This window comes from Artibeus jamaicensis, unplaced genomic scaffold, assembly GCF_021234435.1.
Source record: "Artibeus jamaicensis isolate MK-2021 breed Jamaican fruit bat unplaced genomic scaffold, CSHL_Jam_final contig_484, whole genome shotgun sequence".
NCBI classification, from domain to species: Eukaryota; Metazoa; Chordata; class Mammalia; order Chiroptera; family Phyllostomidae; genus Artibeus; species Artibeus jamaicensis.
In genome coordinates this window covers 10,299,818-10,319,435 of record NW_026521859.1, presented here as the reverse complement: position 1 = coordinate 10,319,435, position 19,618 = coordinate 10,299,818, and the positions used below count along the sequence as shown (strand labels likewise).

The 19,618-nt window shown below is 39.6% G+C and overlaps 1 protein-coding gene and 1 pseudogene across 1 annotated transcript in view; both read left to right on the top strand.

The window, feature by feature from the left end:
* CDC5L (cell division cycle 5 like) overlaps positions 1-19,618 on the top strand; it is a 61,656-nt gene that overhangs the window by 30,110 nt on the left and 11,928 nt on the right. Inside the window, exons 11-14 of the mRNA XM_037142594.2 lie at positions 1,098-1,262; positions 2,537-2,617; positions 2,898-3,140; positions 6,033-6,230. Of these exons, the coding sequence (XP_036998489.1) occupies positions 1,098-1,262; positions 2,537-2,617; positions 2,898-3,140; positions 6,033-6,230 (687 nt within the window). The remainder of the gene's footprint in view (positions 1-1,097; positions 1,263-2,536; positions 2,618-2,897; positions 3,141-6,032; positions 6,231-19,618) is intronic.
* LOC119047224 (uncharacterized) lies at positions 15,607-15,700 on the top strand (annotated as a pseudogene).

The window sequence follows — 19,618 nt, the reverse complement described above, 5'->3', positions numbered from 1 at the left end:
AGTTTTCCTTCATTTGTTTTGCATGATGATGCAGAAGGGAATTACAAAAAGTTGCAGTTTTGCTCTGCCCATGTTACTGCTTTTATTATATCACTATTAGGCCTTATTATCTGATGTCACAGAAAATCATTGTGAAATATTAGTTTTTTTAATGAGTTCCAGCGATGTTGACCTGTTTTCAGTTTACAAATTCTAACTTCATGTATAGATTTGGTTAGAGTTGTTTTTAATGCCAGAATTGGTATTGCCTAATGCCAACTGAAGAGCCTTGTGTATGCAGAGCACAGATCCGGATACTTCAGGGGAGTGAAAATTGAGTAAAGTGATTCTTTGTCTTAAAGAAGTTTACACTCTGGAGAAATTGGCAGTACTAAACCAAGTTAAAAAATAATTGTAAAAACAAAGTAAGCTCTTAGAGTAAAACCGACATGCTTGTAGCATGGTCAAAGAGAGAAATAACCTCTTCAGGGTGGGGGCTATGAGAGCCTTTATTGGGGAGGAGTGCTCAGAAGAAGGGTGGTGGCTGTCCCAGGTGGATGCCACAGCCCTGTAAGCATGGAGCCTGTCTTAGCAGCTCATCTGGCCCTCTCCCCCAGCATACGCATCGGTGAGACCCGGGAGGCGGGCCGAGGATATGCTGGGGAAACCTTTGGAAGCCAGGCAGTTACCTTCATGAACAATGGGCTGCTTTTTGGCCTACATATGATCTAGTCTTTCTATTAAAAATATACACATGGTAAAAAATACATATATACACACACCTGGGTGCACACACAAAAATTCAGGCATCTTTTCAGATTAGATTTTTATTAGTCCAAAAGGACAAATTGAGGAAATCCTGAAGGACATTGTTTTTTGCCCTGCAGAAGTACTTCCCAAATGAGAATATCCCTGAGTAACTTCAATGATTCCAAATTGATTCATTTTAATGTAGGGAAGAAATGGAGATAGAAATTTAAAAACTCATCTCAGCTCTGAAGTTAGGGATCCTTTTCTAGAATTAAAATTAGGCTAATTACTTTTTAGAAACCTTAATAGAATATTGGTTGCATACTTAATTTGTATGAATTGAGAAGGACCAGATTTTTTTTCTACAGGAAAGAGAATCTCGTGAACACCTCCGTTTAGGGTTGATGGGCCTTCCTGCCCCCAAGAATGACTTTGAAATTGTTCTGCCAGAAAATGCTGAGAAGGAGCTGGAAGACCGTGAAATAGATGACACATACATTGAAGATGCTGCCGATGTGGATGCACGAAAGCAGGTGGGTGATGGTGGTGGGAGGGAGGTTGAGTTTCCCGAATGTCTCGGTAGCTGAAAGGATGGGGAATGGCCATTAAATACCTCAAGATCTCCGCTTCAAAGTTTTTTTAAATACTTGAGAAAATTACCATAAAGTAAATAATCAGTATACATCATTAACAGTATATACCCACATAATTAATAACATACTCAGAATATCTTGATAGGCATTCTTAAAATGTAGATATATATGTCAATTTAAATACCCTTTGTCAAATTCATTATATTTCCTTAAAATACACACAAGTATTTTAGACAACAAGTAGTCTTTTAGCTTATCTCTCTAGGCAAGAAAAAGTGTTACTGATCAGTCTTAAAAACAAGTACATTTTGGATTGGTTGAGTAAATGGTTTTAGTTCAGTGTGAACTAATAAAAAATGTGGATCTGGAAATTTAGAGAGATTGTGTGCCAGAATAATAATAGTAATACTCTGTACTAACATAGTTAATTACTTCCTCATTTGTATAGAACAACCTGGTGATGTACACAGGATAGGTGTTAGCTTCATTTTAGGAAAGAGGAAATAGGCTAGGTGAATTAAGTTCACTTTCCCAGGTCTCATGGCTGGAAGGTGGTGAATCTTGAAGTAAAACTGAGTTTGTGTAACTGCTTTCAGGAGTTCTTCAGTCTATTTCAGGATGGTTTTAGAAGTTGGATAGTTTATGGGATTGGAGTGAGAATGGTGTCAGTGGAAGTCATATTTTAGAGGCAACCACATGAATGTGCTTCTTGGTGGGGAATATATGATAATGCTTTTTGTGTTTAGTTCTCTTAGCTGCTTGAAGATAGATGCCGGTGCATTTACTCAGAAATGGTGTGAAGTTCTAATGTGTTATCCCACATTGTTGATAATTGGAGAATCAGGAAATAGCACATTTATTGGCTGGATTTTTAAATTGAAAAAGGTAGCTTTGGGGTGAAAGAAAATGGTTGTGTGGTAGGAGGAGTAGTCCCCCTGAGTTTAGGGTTCTGACTTAGGCGAGAAAAGGACGGTTATCTGATGGACCCGGCACATAAGTTTGGAGAACGCTCCAGTAGACATTGGAAGTTCTTAGTTTCTGTTTCCCTGAGAGAGTGAATAGATTAACTTCTGTTGCCTTATATTGCCTTTCTACAAACTTACGGACATCTACAGCTGTAGTTCTTCACACATGTTCTTATAAAGTTGGAACTTTATTGAAATGTGTTAAATACCGCATAACAGCAATAATGGATATAAAAATAATTTTTTTAGGCCATGAGAGATGCAGAGCGTGTGAAGGAAATGAAACGAATGCACAAAGCTGTTCAGAAAGATCTTCCAAGACCATCAGAAGTAAGTGTTAGAATTTTTAGCTTAGAAGTTTGAAGTTTCTTTTCATGTGCTTGATATTTTTTATATCATTCATAAAATCTATAAAACAAAATTCTGTCTACTCTTTGGAATATAGGAAAACAGTTCCCAGATCCAGTCACTGGTGCAAATAAGATTTTAGAAGGGAGGGGAGGTTTCTTTTAAAAATGTATAACTGCTATTTAATTCATGCTAGAGCAAGTCATAATGTTAGTATATCGCAGCGATATGTTTGGTAATTTTACTTGTTTTACAATTTTAGGTAAATGAAACTATTCTAAGACCCTTAAATGTAGAACCACCTTTAACAGACCTACAGAAAAGTGAAGAACTAATCAAAAAAGAAATGATCACAATGCTTCATTATGACCTTCTACATCACCCTTATGAACCGTCTGGAAATAAAAAAGGAAAAACTGTAGGGTTTGCTACCAATAACTCAGAGCACATTGCCTATCTGGAACATAACCCTTATGAAAAGTTCTCTAAAGAAGACCTGAAAAAGGTATGACTGAGCAGGAATATTTCTGTCTTGAGAGTCAAGTATTTGTTTGATACTGTGTATGAGGGACAAATGTTAACTTCTTCCCCTGCATTGCTATTCATAAACAACCGACATGGTTAAGAGGTAAATGTTCATATGAAATGTTAAGAAAAGCACTTGGCACCCCTGCTCCACCATGTTCAGTGACAGACTTTCATCAGATGACACGCTGGCCCTGGTGGCAAAGGTGTCTTCGTCTTGTGGGTGTGTGCCTGACTGGCAGTTGCTACAGCTGTCGTTTTCTCTTGAACTCTGCTGTCTCTGAATAGAATTAAATGCCTTTAACACTTAAACATCACTTGTTTAGACTAACATAAAAAAACCAATATATTAAAAATGTATACATATTAAACTTTTTACTTATTCAAAGAAAGGAAATATATGTATTTTAAAAATTTTGTTTTAGATTTTTATTTATTTATCTTTAGAGAGGAAGGGAAGGAGAGAGGGAGAGAAATATCAATGTATGGTTGCCTCTCATGAATCCCCTGCTGGGACCTGGCCTGCAACCCAGGCATGTGCCCTGACTGGGAATTGAACCACGTAAAATTTTTATTTATTTATTTTTAGAGAGTGGAAGGGTGGGAGAAAGAGAGGAAGAGAAACTTTGATGTGAGAGAGAAATATCAATTGGTTGTCTCTCACATGTGCCTCAGCTTGGGACCGAACCCACAATCCAGCCCTGTGCCCTGACCCAGAATTGAATAGGCGACCTTTTGCTTTGCGAGATGATACCCAACAAACTGAGCCACATTGGTTAGGGTGAAAGGAAATGTTTTTTACTGAATTTATTTTCCTCCCATGATTTCCTCCTGTCCTTTTGGGTAAAGAAAGAAATATTTTCTTGTGTAAAGTCTGTCCTGGTTCTTCCTCTATGTGTATTTTTTATACTCTGATAGAGCGAACAGCTGAGACTGTGAACAGCATCTGTACAATGGCATAAGAAAACACAGTAGTTTCATGGTTGGAAGCAGAGTGGTTGTTAGTTGAAAAGTCTGTTTCCCTTAGTCTTTGATCCTGAAGGGCAGTGATAGACCCATTGATTGGAGTGGGCTAAATGTATAATTGGGAGAAAACAAAATGAGATTCTTTTTTCTGTCTTCTCTCCTGTACTTTTCCTTACTTTGTATTTTTCTTATGGCATAAGTGGTACATGTTTATTATAGTGTTTTTAGCAAATAGAGAAAGGGAGGAGGTCTTAGCTTTATTATTTCAACAATTTGCCCCTGATTTTGGAGTAACTTTGAGTTACTTCTTTTAAGTACATGCAGTGGGAAGTTGACATTGCCAGGAGCCTACTCTGTGGTAGCGCATTTATTCATTCAGCTGGGGTTGAGAGTTAGATTGTGAGTTTGATACTTGAACAGTTTTCTTCCTGTAGAGAATGGGGGGAAGATGACATTTAGGAAATAAAGTTTTTTAAATTTATTGTTTTGTTGCTGGTAGAGGTTCTGTAGGGGATAGATTCTAATAAAACTTTTGATAATAATTGTTGTAAGTAGTGCTTTGAATTGTTCGAAACCATTAACAAAGTGGTTTAAATATTTTTCTATATGTATAGTTCTGTTTGTTTCAGAAAGAATTTGAGGCAGCTGTTTACTTAGCAGATTTCTTTACGAAGTCTGCTGAAGGACAACTTGGCCGCGCTCTCCTAGTGGTTGTAAGGGAAGGGCTTGTAAATTTTCTACTGTGAATGGTTTCAGAGAAATACCATTTCTTCTATATCACATTTTAATTAATACGTTAAAATTGGTTCTGTTATTTCCCCTAAGAGGTATTATTTAAAAGTATCCATTCTCCATTGTCTGTAGATGTGATTTTTTCATATTTTTTGTTTAAATTTCTTATATGTTGGTCATTTCTCTTAGTTTGTATGTTTTGATCTCTTTATTTTCTGATATTACTAGAATGATGGAAAGCTTTCTGTAAAGCACCAGAAAGTGGTTCTCAGTTTTTCATGAGCTGTGAAGTGAAGGGCTGGACGAAGCTCACGTGGCATTCTCTCAGAGAGGGTGTGTCTGCTGTCGGGCTGGGTGCTCCGTGTGTTATCCCCATTTTAGAGATGAGAAACGGGCTCACAGGCGTTAGGCAGGTTCAGGCAGCGACTTAAAATGTCAACACCGTGTTGAACCTTGGCTTGTCCAACTCCCCCCACCCCCATTCTGTCATTTTAAACTTTCTTTAGCAGTGAACAGAAGCTGGTCTGTGACCCTCATGATTTGATTTGTGCCCCCCAATCTCATTCTCTAGCAATATCAGGGATATTCCTTCCGATGAGAAAAAAGTCACGTGTCAGAAAAATGCCTAGTTTCCTTTCACGACCCTATGCTTGAAGCCCTCAGTGTAGGGAGGGTGGAAGGAGGTCATCCAAGTGTTGGGGGTGTTTGGCTTGGGCGTGATCCTCCCTTGTGTGCTGACTAACGATGTGCTTTTGGACAAGGGGTTTCATCTCTCTGGGCCTTATTTTCATCACCTTTGAAATAAGGGTTCTGTTGGTTACTTTCTAAGGTGGTTGTGGTATTTGGAGATAATATAGGTAAAAAACTATTAAATTCAGTTCCTGACACAGCAGACACCTGAGAAATGATATCTACTATTATAATGTGTGGAAGCAAAGATTGGTTATATTATTGGGGATACATGGATGTTTGGCTTCTCAGACCAGTGTGAATTGACTTAGAGGCTTCATTATTTATTTTGCTTGGGTATTATTTTCCCCTTCCAAGAAACAGCTGTTCCACTGGAACTACTTGCCTTTTCCCAAAGAAGGAGGAAAAACTAGTCTTCTCAAGCTGCCTGTTGATGGCAAGTATTTCTAGTGCTCAAACTGACTGAGATTATTATTTTAAACAGGCCCAGGATGTTCTGGTACAGGAGATGGAGGTGGTGAAACAAGGTATGAGCCATGGAGAGCTCTCAAGTGAAGCTTATAACCAGGTGTGGGAAGAATGCTACAGTCAAGTTTTGTATCTGCCTGGGCAGAGCCGCTATACACGGGCCAATCTGGCAAGCAAAAAAGACAGAATTGAGTCACTGGAAAAGAGGCTTGAGGTTGGTATCTTTTTTTTTTTTAATCCTCACCCAAGGACATTTCTTTATTGCTTTTAAAGAGAGAGGAAAGAAAAGAGAGAAACACTTGCGAGACAGAGAAGCACTGGTGGGTTGCCTCTTATATGTGCCCAGACCGGGATTGTAAGCTCCCAGACTGTGGATTGAACCTGCAACCTAGGTATGTGCCCTGACCTGGAATCAAACCTGCAGCCTTTCAGAAATGGGACGATGCTCCAACCAACTGAGCCACACTGGCCAGGGCTAGTATCCTTTTAACATTCTAATTTGAATGTATTTTGAAATAATGAACCAAGTAGTAATTCCTGGAAACAACTTCAGAAAAATAGACCTAAGGTGATTGACCTTTGCAGTTCTTGAGGGAAAACTACACTGAAGTGTTTGATCCTCTTTGGCCCTCCTTCTTCATTGGACTTCCAGTTGCTGGCCTTCATGATGAAGAGCAGACTCCAGGTTGGCCACAGGTCAACAGAACCTTTTAGCTGTGGGAACAAGGAGCCAAGAAGTTAACACTAGTCACTCATAACAGTGTAGATCAGTGATAGAGTAGCTTGTTTTCTTTAAGAAGGGAATTCAGTAGTACCAACAAGCTTTTTTTCTGTAGCCAAAAGAGCACATTTACAAAACTTTGATGCCTTTTTTTGTTCACCCTCTGACTCCTGTGAGTTTATTAGAGAGAGAGCACCAAGTTGGGTTATCTAGACAGTGGCTTCCATGATTTTTCATGTCTAGGAAAATGTTGAAGTGTACTAGATGGGAGTTTCATGACATGTGGTTTCTTAATATTGTCTGCATTTTTTGAATTCCGGAATCTGTATAGGCATTTTGCCAGTGGAAAGCAAATTGTGGTTCATGGACCACTAGGCTGTCTTGTGGATTCTTAACGGTGGTCTTCAGGGATGTTTCTGAGGCCGAGCTGGAATGAGAAGAAGGGGGTTCTTCATGCAATCACATGCAGAAAATGGCCTCATTTTTCACTTATGCGATTACCAGTTTCCTCTACAGAAAGCGTATTTGAAAATACTTTAAGGGATAAAATGAAAGATGATAAAATTACTGGGGTGGTTGGGGCTGTGGGGCTAGGGAAATGAGTGGGGAAGAGGAAAAAGCAGTGTCTTTTTTTCATTCTGGAATGTAAAGTTCTTTTTAATTAAAGTATAGTTGATGTACGATGTTATATTAGATTCAGGCGCACACCATGGTGATTTGACATTTATATCCCTTACAAAGTGACCAACATGAGAAGTCTAGTAAGCGTCTCTCACCACACAAAGTTGTTACGATATTACTGACTACTCCCTGTGCCCTACTGTGCCCGTGACTGACTTATGCTGTAAGTTTGTGCCTCTTCACATTTTTGCCCATCCTTCCATGGCCCAGCCCTCTGGCCACTGTCTGTTTGTACTCTGTATGAGTCTGTCTGTTTTCTTTGTTCATTTGCTTAGTTTTTCAGATTCCACATGTAAGTGAAAGGACTCATTTCACTTAATATATTCCTTCTAGGACCATCTTTGTTCTTGCAAATGACAAGATTTCATTCTTTTCTACAGCTAAGTTATATGTATAACTCAGTTATACACATGACTGACATATGTGTGTGCGTATGTATACACACACAATGTAATATATACAGTGATATATATGTGTATGTATATATGTACACCTCATCATCTTTATCCACTCATCTATGGATGGACACTTAGGTTGCTTTCATGACCTGATTGTAAATAATGCTGCAGTGAATAAAGGGGTGTGTATATCTCTTTGAATTAGTGTTTTCGTTTTCTTTGGATAAACCCCCCAAACTGAAATTGCTGAAATGTATGGTAGTTTTTTCCTTAATTTTTTGTGGGACCTCCATACTATTTACCATAGTGTTTGTGCCAATTTACAAGCCCAACAACAGTGTACAGGGGGTTCCCTTTTCTCCGTATCCTCCCCGAAACTAGTTTCTTTTTGACAACAGCCATTCTGACGGGTGAGATGATACCTCATTGTGTTTTACTTGCAATTCATTGATGATTAGTGATATTTAGCCTCTTCATAGGTCTGCTCTCCATCTACTTGTCTTTTATAGAGAGGTGCTTACTCAGGTCTCTGCTCATTTTTAAATTTGATTTGCTTTTTTGATGCCGAGTGTAAGTTATGTAAGTTATGTATTATTTTGGAAGTCAACCCCTTATCACATACATTATTTGCAAATGTCTTCTCCTTTTCAGTAGGCTGCCTTTGCATTTTTGTTGATGGCTTTCCTTGCTGCGCAAAAGCTTTCTTGTTTAATGTAGTCCCATTTGCTTATTTTTTATTTTGTTGCCCTTGCCTGAGGAGACACACCCTCAAAAGAAAAAGCAGTATCTTTTCTTTGAAATTACTCTTTTTTTTTTTTTTTTAAGAGAAAGGGGTAGGGAGGGAGAAGGAGAGGGGGAGAAACTATCAGTTGCCTCTTGTATGCACCCCAGCCAGGGACTGAACCTGCAACCTAGGCATGTGCCCTGACCAGAAATTGAACTGCAGTTCTTTGATTTGTGGGTGATGCCCAGCCAACTCAGCCACACCATTCAGGGCAAAATTATTCTAAGTTTTTATTTTACCCTTAAGGTCACATTGTATAGGCCTATAATGGCTGATGTCTATGAGCAGCTTTTATCATTTAGTGGGAAATTAGAATTTATTTTTGAAGTAATTCTCATCTTCGTCGAAATGTTAGCAACCCAGCATTGTTGGCTACTCTAGTTGTATTACTAACTTCCAGCAGGGTGTGCTGTTGCTCTGTTTTAGTCCAAAAAGCTGGGGAAAGGAGAACATCAGTGGTTAAATTCTAAGTTATGGTTTCTGTTGTGTAGGCTTCATTTCTTATAAATGGTAGTTTAAAGTGTAATTCTGATCTAAGGTCAGCATCATAGTTGATTGGAAAGCTATTTGGAATGCTTTCTTGTAACATTTATATATAAATACTTAGGTCTCTCCCTTGGTTTGAAAATCTTCTCATTTGAGGTGGGTATATTCTTTCTGCCTCTAATGGTAAAGATATTTTGTGCTGTTTAAAATATAAAAATAAGTTTTTCCCTAAATCTCATTTACTTTGTTGCGGTACTAACTTCCATGGCAGCAAATAAATGTGTCACAAAGTGAGTGGTACTGTGAGGGATGGTGATTTTTTTTCTGCATTGAATTGGTCTTGTGAGTTTTGAAGGGAAAAGTACAGAAAGAACCACTGCTGTTCTTTTGGAGATTTATTTGGGTCATTTATGAGCAACCATCAAAAACATGTGGTTCTCTTTGTTCAGTTCAGTACCAGGAACTGGAATCTTCCGTTGAACTATTTTTGTTGAAGTATTGGTGATTTTGGAAGAATATTCACAATACAGTTTGAAGTAATTTTTATTTTCTTGACTCCTGAATATTGTTTACCCAAGTAGTTACTTTTAAAGACTATGTAATCAAATCCTTCAATTTAGTAAACTGGGCTTATTTCAAATGAAAGTTCATTAAATCTTTAAGAAAAAAGAAAAGAGACTCAAAAACCCAAATAAACAAATCCCCCATTTTACTTGTATCCATTCCTAATTCAGAACTAGGTTTGTCTTAGCTTATTTTAGTTTTTGAAGACACAATTCGACTGGTTTGAAATACATAAATATTTTATTTCAATTGTGGTAATTCTTTCATCATTTCAGTTGATTGCTAAATTATAAACATTATTCAAAGCCTGTTGTGGGGAAGGAACTCCAGTTACATAAACTAAATGCTATACTTAAATTACCCTTTCCACTCTCAGGTTCAGGGCGATGCGCCGTTCTGTGTGAGCAGGGCACACCATGGCTGCCAGTGTGTTTGGTTTTTGCTACCATGAACTTTTGGGGCAGTGCATTTAAATTACGGCCCTAGCACAGCCTATCAAATGAGATGAAATCCAGCTTTGTCGTGGTTGGTGTCTCCTAAATGGATTAAAAAAATATACCCTGAGGTTCATATCGGAGCTAGCCTAGTCTTTGAGCCATTACTCATGATTAATATTTGAAACTTAGAACTTAAATAAAAATCCTTAAGATACTCATGTAAAACTTATAGAACCATCTCAGATTTTATGTAGAATGTGGTGGGTGGTGTAGGAAGTCTGTTACATAGAATCAGAATGTAGATACAGGTCAGAAGTAAGTGGGAAAGGCTTTTGAATTATAGCTAAGTCCATGTATTTTATTCTGCTTTGGAGGCAGAGTTAATTTTAAAGATTTTACTTATTTTTAAGAGAGGGGATGGGAGAGAGAGAAACATCAGTGGGGACCCAGCTCGGGGCCTGGCCTACAACCCAGGCATGTATGTGCCCTGATTGGGAATTGAACTGGCGTTCAGTTCTCAGGCCAGCACTGAATCCGCTGAGTCTGCCAGCCAGGGCCGAATTCACTTTAGAACCTTTCCAGACATTTGTGTGTAAAATAAGGCAGCAACAGCAAATAGAAGTGACAGCTAATACCAGGAAAGGAAAAGTTAGAAAGCATAGCCTGTTGATGCTATTTAAACATGGTGGCAAAAAGCCCTGTGAATTTTAATAGCTTCTCTTAGGGCTTTTGTAGGTGTGTGGTAGGAGGGTGGAGTGATTTCTGTTTATAGAGATAGCTCAAATAAATAAGAAAAGCTTAATTTCTGTTCAGTGTCATGTTTTGTTTTGTTTTAAAGGAGGTATGGCTATAATTGGAGAAAAGTTTTCACCAAGTGGTTGAAAATGAAAGCGCTTTAGTACGTTATTTATTACATGTTCGGTGCATGTCACGGGACATCCACTGTGCGCCAGCCCCTGTTCTAGGCCCTGGGGGTGCAGCAGGGACCTGGCCGATGAGCTCTCCGCTCCCGTGGGCTTCATTTATCTGGAAAATGCTTACTGTGGAGAACCTCCTTTTCTCCCCATGCCAGATAAATGAGTCATTACCGTATTTGGGAAGTGCAAATAGAATTTGAAGTGTTCTAATTTGTTTCCACTTTAAGTGGAAATAGGAAATCGTCTGAAGACATAATTATTTTGAGTGAAATAATTTCCAGTAGGTGCAAAAGTGAAATGAGAAGTCTGAATTTAGGCCTGCTATTAAATTTAATAGTATTTGAAATAGTATCTAAACTGCTGTGTTGAGGAAGTTTGGCTGAAAAGTAGATTTTGTCATGTTAGCTATAAAAATGGAAAGGCTTTACTTGGAGGTGGAAACCAGGTCCAGCAGTAATACTTCTCCCTGTGTTTGACTGGCACAGTCACTTAGTCAAGAAATACTATGTAACACTGGCTTCTTGGAAGTAGAGTAACTTAAAGAACACAGATAACACGTTTGAAGTCCTTCTGGGTGTATTTGTGGAACTCTGTGAGGACCCCTGCCTTTAGTGAATGGTTATGTTTCAGCAAAATTGGCTACATAATGGATCTCATTTTCTCAGTGACTTTCATTATAAAGTCAGAGGTTTTGACACAGGAAAAATATTCCCTTAATACTTTAAAGAGTGAAAATTTAGGGTAAGGATTAAGTTGGTGGGCAGTTGTGGGTGGAGGACTGTATGTTGTATGTCAGCAGGCTTATGCTTATGTATTCCCTTGTGTGTGTGTGAGGGTGGGGTGTGTGTGTCAGGGGGTGAGGAGAGGAGCTCACAGTACTGTGGAACACTCTGTGTCTTAAGTTCTGCTCTGCCATGACCCTTAAAGGCATCGGCAGATGTCTTGGTTGTTTGTAGCAAGAGCTCTAGAGCTGGACCAGAGGTCCTGGGTACAACTATGTTGTTTCTGTTACACCTCAGCATTGAGTTGAATTTCTTCCATGCAGTTTGTTTCATTTCCTAACTCATGCAGATGTAAAATGCTCTTGGTATCGCTCTGTTGGTACAGTCTTGGAAAGGTGTTTGGTAGGGTGTTGCCTCGCTGTTCAGCGTGCTTTGCAGGGGTGCCACGCCTGACAGTTGCTAACTCTGATGGATGCTGACAATAATCACTTCCTTGGACCTGCATCGTAATGTAGAGAAAGTTTGCTGATAGAAGCTTTTTGTAATTGAACTTTTGAGGTTACATTAATTAATAAAATTATGTAGGTTTAAGGGGTACAACTCTATAATATGCTGATAAAACTTAGTGCTAGTGAGCAGGATAGAGCTAAAAGGAGAGTCACTTGTGGACTTTTGTTTGTAAACATTTGGGTGGTTGAACCACATCTTTAGTACCACAGGGTCATGTTCTGCATGATGGACTTGGAAGGGCAGCTGCCATTAATTCTGTTTATTTTGGGTATCCTTAAACCTGTTTTCCAGTGGTGTAAGGTTCTACACGGGCCCCCAAGCAAGTCTCAGTGAGGGATGCTCTAATGTTTCTGAACCTCACAGTTACAGACTTCAACTGAAGACAGTGTTGGAGACCCAAGGATCGTGTGTTTACTTTGGAATTACTTAGGCTTAGTAACCTTAACAAACTCAGCGAGTTTGAAAGTAACAATTACACTTTTATAAGTCCCATACAGCCCCCTTTTGTAATGGTCCGAGGAAACACTTACGGTTCCACGGCTTCATCTCCTGGGGACCATCAGTTTTCCATCAGTCTCTGGCCAGTCTTTTGTAGACAGTTTCTTTTCTGTGCATTTAAAAAGTAACATTTATAGGGCATTTTGTAAAAATAATACCAGTATTTTGTGGAGAATTTTAAAAGAGAAGTGAAGAAAAGAGCCTGCCATCTATTGTAGACGTAATCACTGTAACATTTTGGATGTGTGTGCGTATATAAGATTAAATATGAAAGGAAAAAGGTTACTACACATAACACATAATCTGTGTGGATGAAAGGAGGAAGGTGTTTAAAATTGGGATCATCATATATTGCTTTGTTCATTTCATAGTATAATATTATAAATACCATTAAAAAATAAAAAGAGCCCTGGCTGGTGTAGCTCAGTGGGTTGAGCGCGGGCCTGCAAACCAAAGGATCGGGATTCGATTCCCACTCAGGGCACATGCATGGGTTGCAGGCTAGTTCCCAGCAGAGTACGCACAAGAAGCAACCATACATTGATTGATATTTCTCTCCCTCTCTCCTTCCCTTCCCTTCTAAAGATAAATAAATAAAATCTAAAAAAAAAAAAAAAATTATTAAAAAAATAAATAAAAATAAAAAGACACCTGATCACTTTGCTCTCATTTAAAGTCTGTGGCAAAGATTAGCTTTGGTGAAATCTCCAAATAATTACACAAGTTATATTTTGCCCGACTTTTTTTTTTTAATTTTTATTTTATTGATTATGCCCTTACAGTTGTTTTATTCCCCCCTTCATTCCCCTCCACCCTGCACCCCCCCGACCCCTACCATTCCCCCCTTTAGTTTATGACCATGGTCTCAAGTTCTTTAGATTCTATATTTCCCATACTATTCTTGCCCTCCCCCTATCTATTTTCTACCTACCATCTATGCTACTTATTTTCTGTACCTTCTCCCCCCCCTTCTCCTCCCACTCCCCTGTTGCTAACCCTCCATGAGATCTTCATTTCTATGGTTCTGCTCCTGATCTAGCTGTCCTCTTAGTTTGCTTTTGTTTTAGATGTGGTTGTTAGTAACTGTGCGTTTGCTGTCCTTTCACTGTTCATATTTTTTACCTTCTTTTTCTTAGATAAGTCCCTTTAACATTTCATATAGCAAGGGCTTGGTAATGATGAACTTGAATTTGACCTTATCTGAGAAGCACTTTATCTGCTCTACCATTCTAAATGAAAGCTTTGCTGGATAGAGTAATCTTGGATGTAGGTCTTTGTCTTTCATGACTTCAAATACTTCTTTCCAGCCCCTTTTTGCCTGTAAGATTTCTTTTTAGAAATCAGCTGATAAACATATGGGAACTCCTTTGTAGGTAAGTGTCTCCTTGTCTCTTGCTGCTTTTAAGATTCTCTCCTTATTTTTAATCTTGGGTAGTATAGTTATGATGTGCCTTGGTGCACATCCTCCTTGGGCCCAACTACTTTGGTACTCTCTGAGCTTCCTGGACTTCCTGAAAGTTTATTTCCTTTGCCAGATTGGGGAAGTTCTCCTTTATTATTTTTTCAAATAAGTTTTCAATTTCTTGGTCTTCCTTTTTTTCTGGCACCCCTATGACTTGATATTGGAACATTTAAAGATGTAGGTTCCTAAGCCTCTCCTTGTTTTTTTGAATTCTCATTCTGTTCTGGTCAAATGTTTCTTCCTTCTGCTCCAAACCGTTGATTTGAGTCCTGGTTTCCTTTCCATCACTGTTAGTTCCCTGTAGATTTTTCTTTATTTCACATAATGCAACCTTCATTGCTGCCTGAGGTTTTTTTTTACACTGTTGAAGTACCCAGTGAGTTCCTGGAGCATCCTGATAACCAGTGTTTTGAACTGTGCATCTGATAGGTTTGCTATCTTTTCGTTGCTTAGCTGTATTTTTTCTGGAGCTTTGATCCATTCTTTCATTTGGGCCATTTTTTTTGTCTCAGCGCTCCTGTTACATAGTGAGGGGCGGAGCCTTAGGCGTTCATCCCATGGGGCAATGGGTTGTCATGCTGTATGTGGGGGAGGGGTACGACAGGGAACAGTGATGCTTGTTCCACTCTCTGCTGGATTTCAGTCACTTCCCCCACTAACCACAATCAAATTGGGCCCTTCTGGTGCTGATTCTCGTGTGGGTGGGTTTGTGTATGTTCTAGTTCCCTGTGGGTCTCTCCAATGAACTCTCCTGTGAGGCTGGGAGTTTCTCCTGCTGCTGCCTCAGCTCCCACAGGTGTTTTCAGTTAGAGGTTTGAGACTTTATTTTCTCACACTGCAGCCCTGGATTGTGCAGCCTCTCTTGCTCCCCAGTTGTTCCTCCAGGTTTATCCGTATGCAAATGCGGGACCACAGAGTCTGCAAGTTGCTGCCTTGCCACATGTCCTCTCCACCTGGCTGCCCATCTCCACCCCTCCTACCGGTCTGGATGAACGTTTCTTCTTTAAGTCCTTGGTTGTCGGACTTCCATGCAGTTCGATTTTCTGTCAGGTCTGGTTGTTTTTTGTTTTTAAATTTGTTGTCCTTCTTTTGGTTGTACAAGGAGGCAAAATGTTTCTGCCTATGCTTCCATCTTGGTCAGAAGTCCTCTGAGTGTTGTCTTACTTTAAATTTGTAATGTTATAGTGAACTTTATTTAAGATGATTAGAAATTTAGTGCTTATGTTACAGGACCCCACCAGTGGTGTTCTAGAACAGCTGTGGGGTTCGATTGCCCGCTGCTAGGAAGTGTGGCTCCCAAGGAAAGAGTTTGGTGTAAAAGGAAAGGGATTGTTTATTTAAAGGTTATACAGGTTTAGAATAATGGCAGAAGTCTGCCATTAAATGCCGCTCCCTTTAAAAGTACCCCAAGTGCTCGCTTCAGCAGCACACGTACTAAAATTGGAATTTAGCATGGCCCCTGGGCAAGGATGACACGCAAGTTCATGAAGCATTCCATATTTTTGCTTTCATTGTCAGAAGAGGAAATAGAGAGGAAGTCCAGATCTATCGTTGATGAATTTCTACACATTCATGATGTTAAGGAAGCCATGCAGTGTGTAGAGGAGCTGAATGCCCAGGGCCCACTGCATGTGTTTGAGAGAGTGGGAGTTGAGTCCACCTTGGAGAGGAGCCAGATCACCAGGGATCACGTGGGCCAACTAATGTATTAGCTGGTGCAGTCAGAAGAGCTCAGAAGGACTTTTTCAAAGGTTTTTCAGAAACATTGGAATTGGCAGATGACATGGCCATTGATAATCCCCATATTTGGTTGTACCTTGCTGAGCTGGTGACCCCCATGTTGAAAGAAGGTGGAATCTCCACAAGAGGACTTACCATAGAATTCTGCAAACCTTTACTTCCTGTTAGAAGAGCTGGGGTTTTGCTTTTTGAAATATTGCACCTTCTGTGGAAACAAGTGAGCCATAAGAAAGTGGGAGCTTTATGGAGGGAGGCTGACCTCAGCTGGAAGGACTTTTTGCTAGAAGGGGAAGATGTACATAATTTTCTCTTGGAGCAGAAGTTGGACTTTATAGAATCTAACAGTTCCTGTCCCTATGAAGAGCTTTCAAAGAAAGAACTCTGCTGAAGAGCAATTTTATCAATTTGAGAAACTCATTATTGAGGACAAAGCAAATGATGAACAGATCTTTGACTGGGTAGAGGCTGATCTAGATGAAGCCCAGATGAGTTCACTTACATTCCTTAGAGCTTTGATGACAGCTGTTTGTAAAGCAACTATTATAATAGCCGACTTCTCCACCTTCCAAGTGCACACTGCTGTGATCAAGCAGAGAGTGCTGCTCTTACTTAAGTACCTAGACTCAGACACAGAGAAGGAACTGCAAGTACTTTATGCACTACAGGCGTCAATCGTAAAACTCAATCAACCTGCCAGTTTGCTGTGGATGTTTTTTGACTGTCTATATGACGAGGAGGTAATCTCCGAGGATTCCTCTACAAGTGGGAAAGCAGCAAGGACCCTGCAGAGCAGAACAGGGAGGGTGTGGCCCTGAAATCTGTCACAGCATTCTTCACTGGCTTCGGGAAGGGCAGGGGAATCTGAGGATAACTAAAACTTCAAATACACAAAAAGAAACAATTTAAGTATCTTTTTAAAAAGTTTCACATCTTTGCCAGTCACAGTACAGAAAATATTTTCTGTTATAATCTTTTCTTTTTAAACAAGGACTCATACTTTAAAAAACACATCTGTTTAGCAAAAAAATTTTGAGAACTTTTATAAGGACTGCAAATACTAGTGTAAAAGTGTAATTTTCTTAATTTGCAGTTTCTGTAAACAACTTGTATAATAGAAAAGCAGAGAAATAAATTTCCCTCCCCTTCAGATGCACCTCAAGTTTGTTTTAAAGCACAGTAGTTAGTCCAGATTTAAGAAGGTTTGGGGTGAACAAGGTAAGAAAGATTTTTTGGGGGGCATCAGATCTTTCTGCCTGCCTCTCAGCTTGCTTCAGAAAAATTTTAAAAATCTCAGTAGTAATCAAAACATACATAATTTTGGAATAGAAGGAAATGCTGTGGAACAGAGAACTCCAAGAACTATTTAAAAAAAAGTGCTACCCTTGGAAAAGTACTCAATACTTTTGAAATCTTTAGAGCAACTCTGAGGCTTGTAAATACATAGAACAAATATTTAAAAAACAAGAAGAAATGGACTCAATACTATTTCTTTTCACTTTCAAAATATAAAGAACAAAATAAAGGACAAACATCGCAAGTTAAAAAAGGGAGGCCCCAAAAAGGGGTTTGGAATGGGGTCCAGAACTCAAGGTGTCCAGGAAATATTAAAAAGATATATAGGATGGCCTCCCCCTCCCCCTCCACCACAGGTTTGAGCTGGGGGAAGGGACACATGCAGCAGTAATGTGCAGAGCTGTTTTGTACAGCAATAACTTTGCAGCTAACCTCTGGCATGGTCATTTAACATATCTATAACCTTTAACTGATTACATAGATATATTAAATAGTTGTGGCCATGCCTTGAGCCGGTGGGGGGGGGGGATGGAAGTGACTTCCACCGATGATATAACTGGGAGGCAACTCCCCCTGGTTACAGCACCTGCGTGAGAGCTTGGAGATGATTGGCTCCAGGCCAATGGGTCACGCCTGCTCAGATCCACTGTGGCAGCCCAGTAAACTGGAAGAATGCGGGAGTGCTGGCAAGTGTAGCCAATTGTGGGAGGAGTCAGAAATGGGGCTGCAGGGGAGGATTGGCTCAGGATTGGCTCAGGTATTTAAACGGAGACACAGTGACCATTAAGGGGAAAACCATGCAGTTTTGACAGAGGGCAGACCCCCACAGCTTTGCAGAGGAGAACCACCCGGCTTGATCCTGGCTGACACAGCTGGTGGTGTTGGGATCCCGAATCTACTTCTTTTCCTGAGACATGGTACCCCAGTTGTTTAGGGCAGAGGGAGCAGGAAGGACTGTGTGTGTCTGTGGGTATCCTAAAGGACTTTAATATATATATATTTTTAAAGATTTTATTTATCTTTAGAGGGGAAGGAGAGAGGGAGAGAAACATCATTGTATGGTTGCCTTTCGTGCATCCCCTGCTGGGAACTGGCCTGCAGGGAACCGGCCTGCAACCCAGGCATGTGCCCTGACTGGGAATTGAACCACGATCGTGTGGTTCGTAGGCCTGCACTCAATCTACTGAGCTACACCAGCCAGGGCAGGACTTTAATATTTTAATGAAGACATTAAGTTACTGCTTGAAGTCTGTATAGCTTTAAATACTTCCTTTCCTTTTCACAAATCTCTGGCTTTGAGAGACGTCTTTTTCCTGGCGGAGGACAATGTGAACCTAGTGTGGCGTCCTTTTGGTAATAGTATATTGTACCCCGCCTTCCCCTGTTCTGTAACAAAACCAGGCCAGTTTCAGAAAACACCACCCAGAGGCACCGCCTTTCAGAAAAGCAGACGTCTGCAGCTCACAGTTCAGCTCCAAGCATCTCCTGAAGTATGGAGCAGTCATAGGTTGAGCATCTTATGAAGTATACAGCTACGTTCCTTTACGTTAAACATTTTTTTCAGTTACAGTTACACTCAGTATTAATTTGTATTAGGTATACAGCATAGTGGTCAGACAGTCACATATTTTACCTCACTTTCTCCCCCTACCCCCACCCCGATATTTCCAGTTCCCACCTGACACCAAACATAGCTACTGCACTGTTATTGACTGTATTCCCTACCCAGCATTTACACCCCCACGACTGCTGTGTAACTGCCAGTGTGTGCTTTTCAGTGCCTTCGTTCCTTCACATTGTAATGACCAGATGGCAGATGTGAGATAACTAAGCTGAAATGGAGTATTAAAAGCTGTGTTCCATTTCCTTATACTTTTAGTGACTAACTTTATATAGCAGACTAAATTTTTTTCTTATACTTAAAATCTTTTAGTGTAATTTATTTCCATATTTGCTTGGAATCCTAGCAAAATATTTGAGCCAGAAGGTTTTATGTAAAGCTTGAGCTAAATTAAACATAATCATTGGCATTAAATGGAAGCTAGCAACTTTGCAGTTTTAAAATCTTTGGTAGTTTGGGAATAATAAATGACTCAACCGTGTCGGAGGTGGTAATTCCCCGGTACAAGTTACCAGTCATACCGAATGTGCCTTGATGGCTTAACACTTTCTGAGAGTACTATGTTTTTATGCCAGATTAGAAGTCGAATATCCAAGGAGTGCAGCATGTAGGTAATTGAATTATCTTACTAATGAAAATGATAATTTGTGTAACTAATTAAAAAAACAAAAAACTGTGTATTAATTTGAAGTTCTATGCTGTTAAGGTTTTTGGAATGTGTATTTGAACCCACATGTAATTAGAGTATCAGATGTTAGTATTAGAACT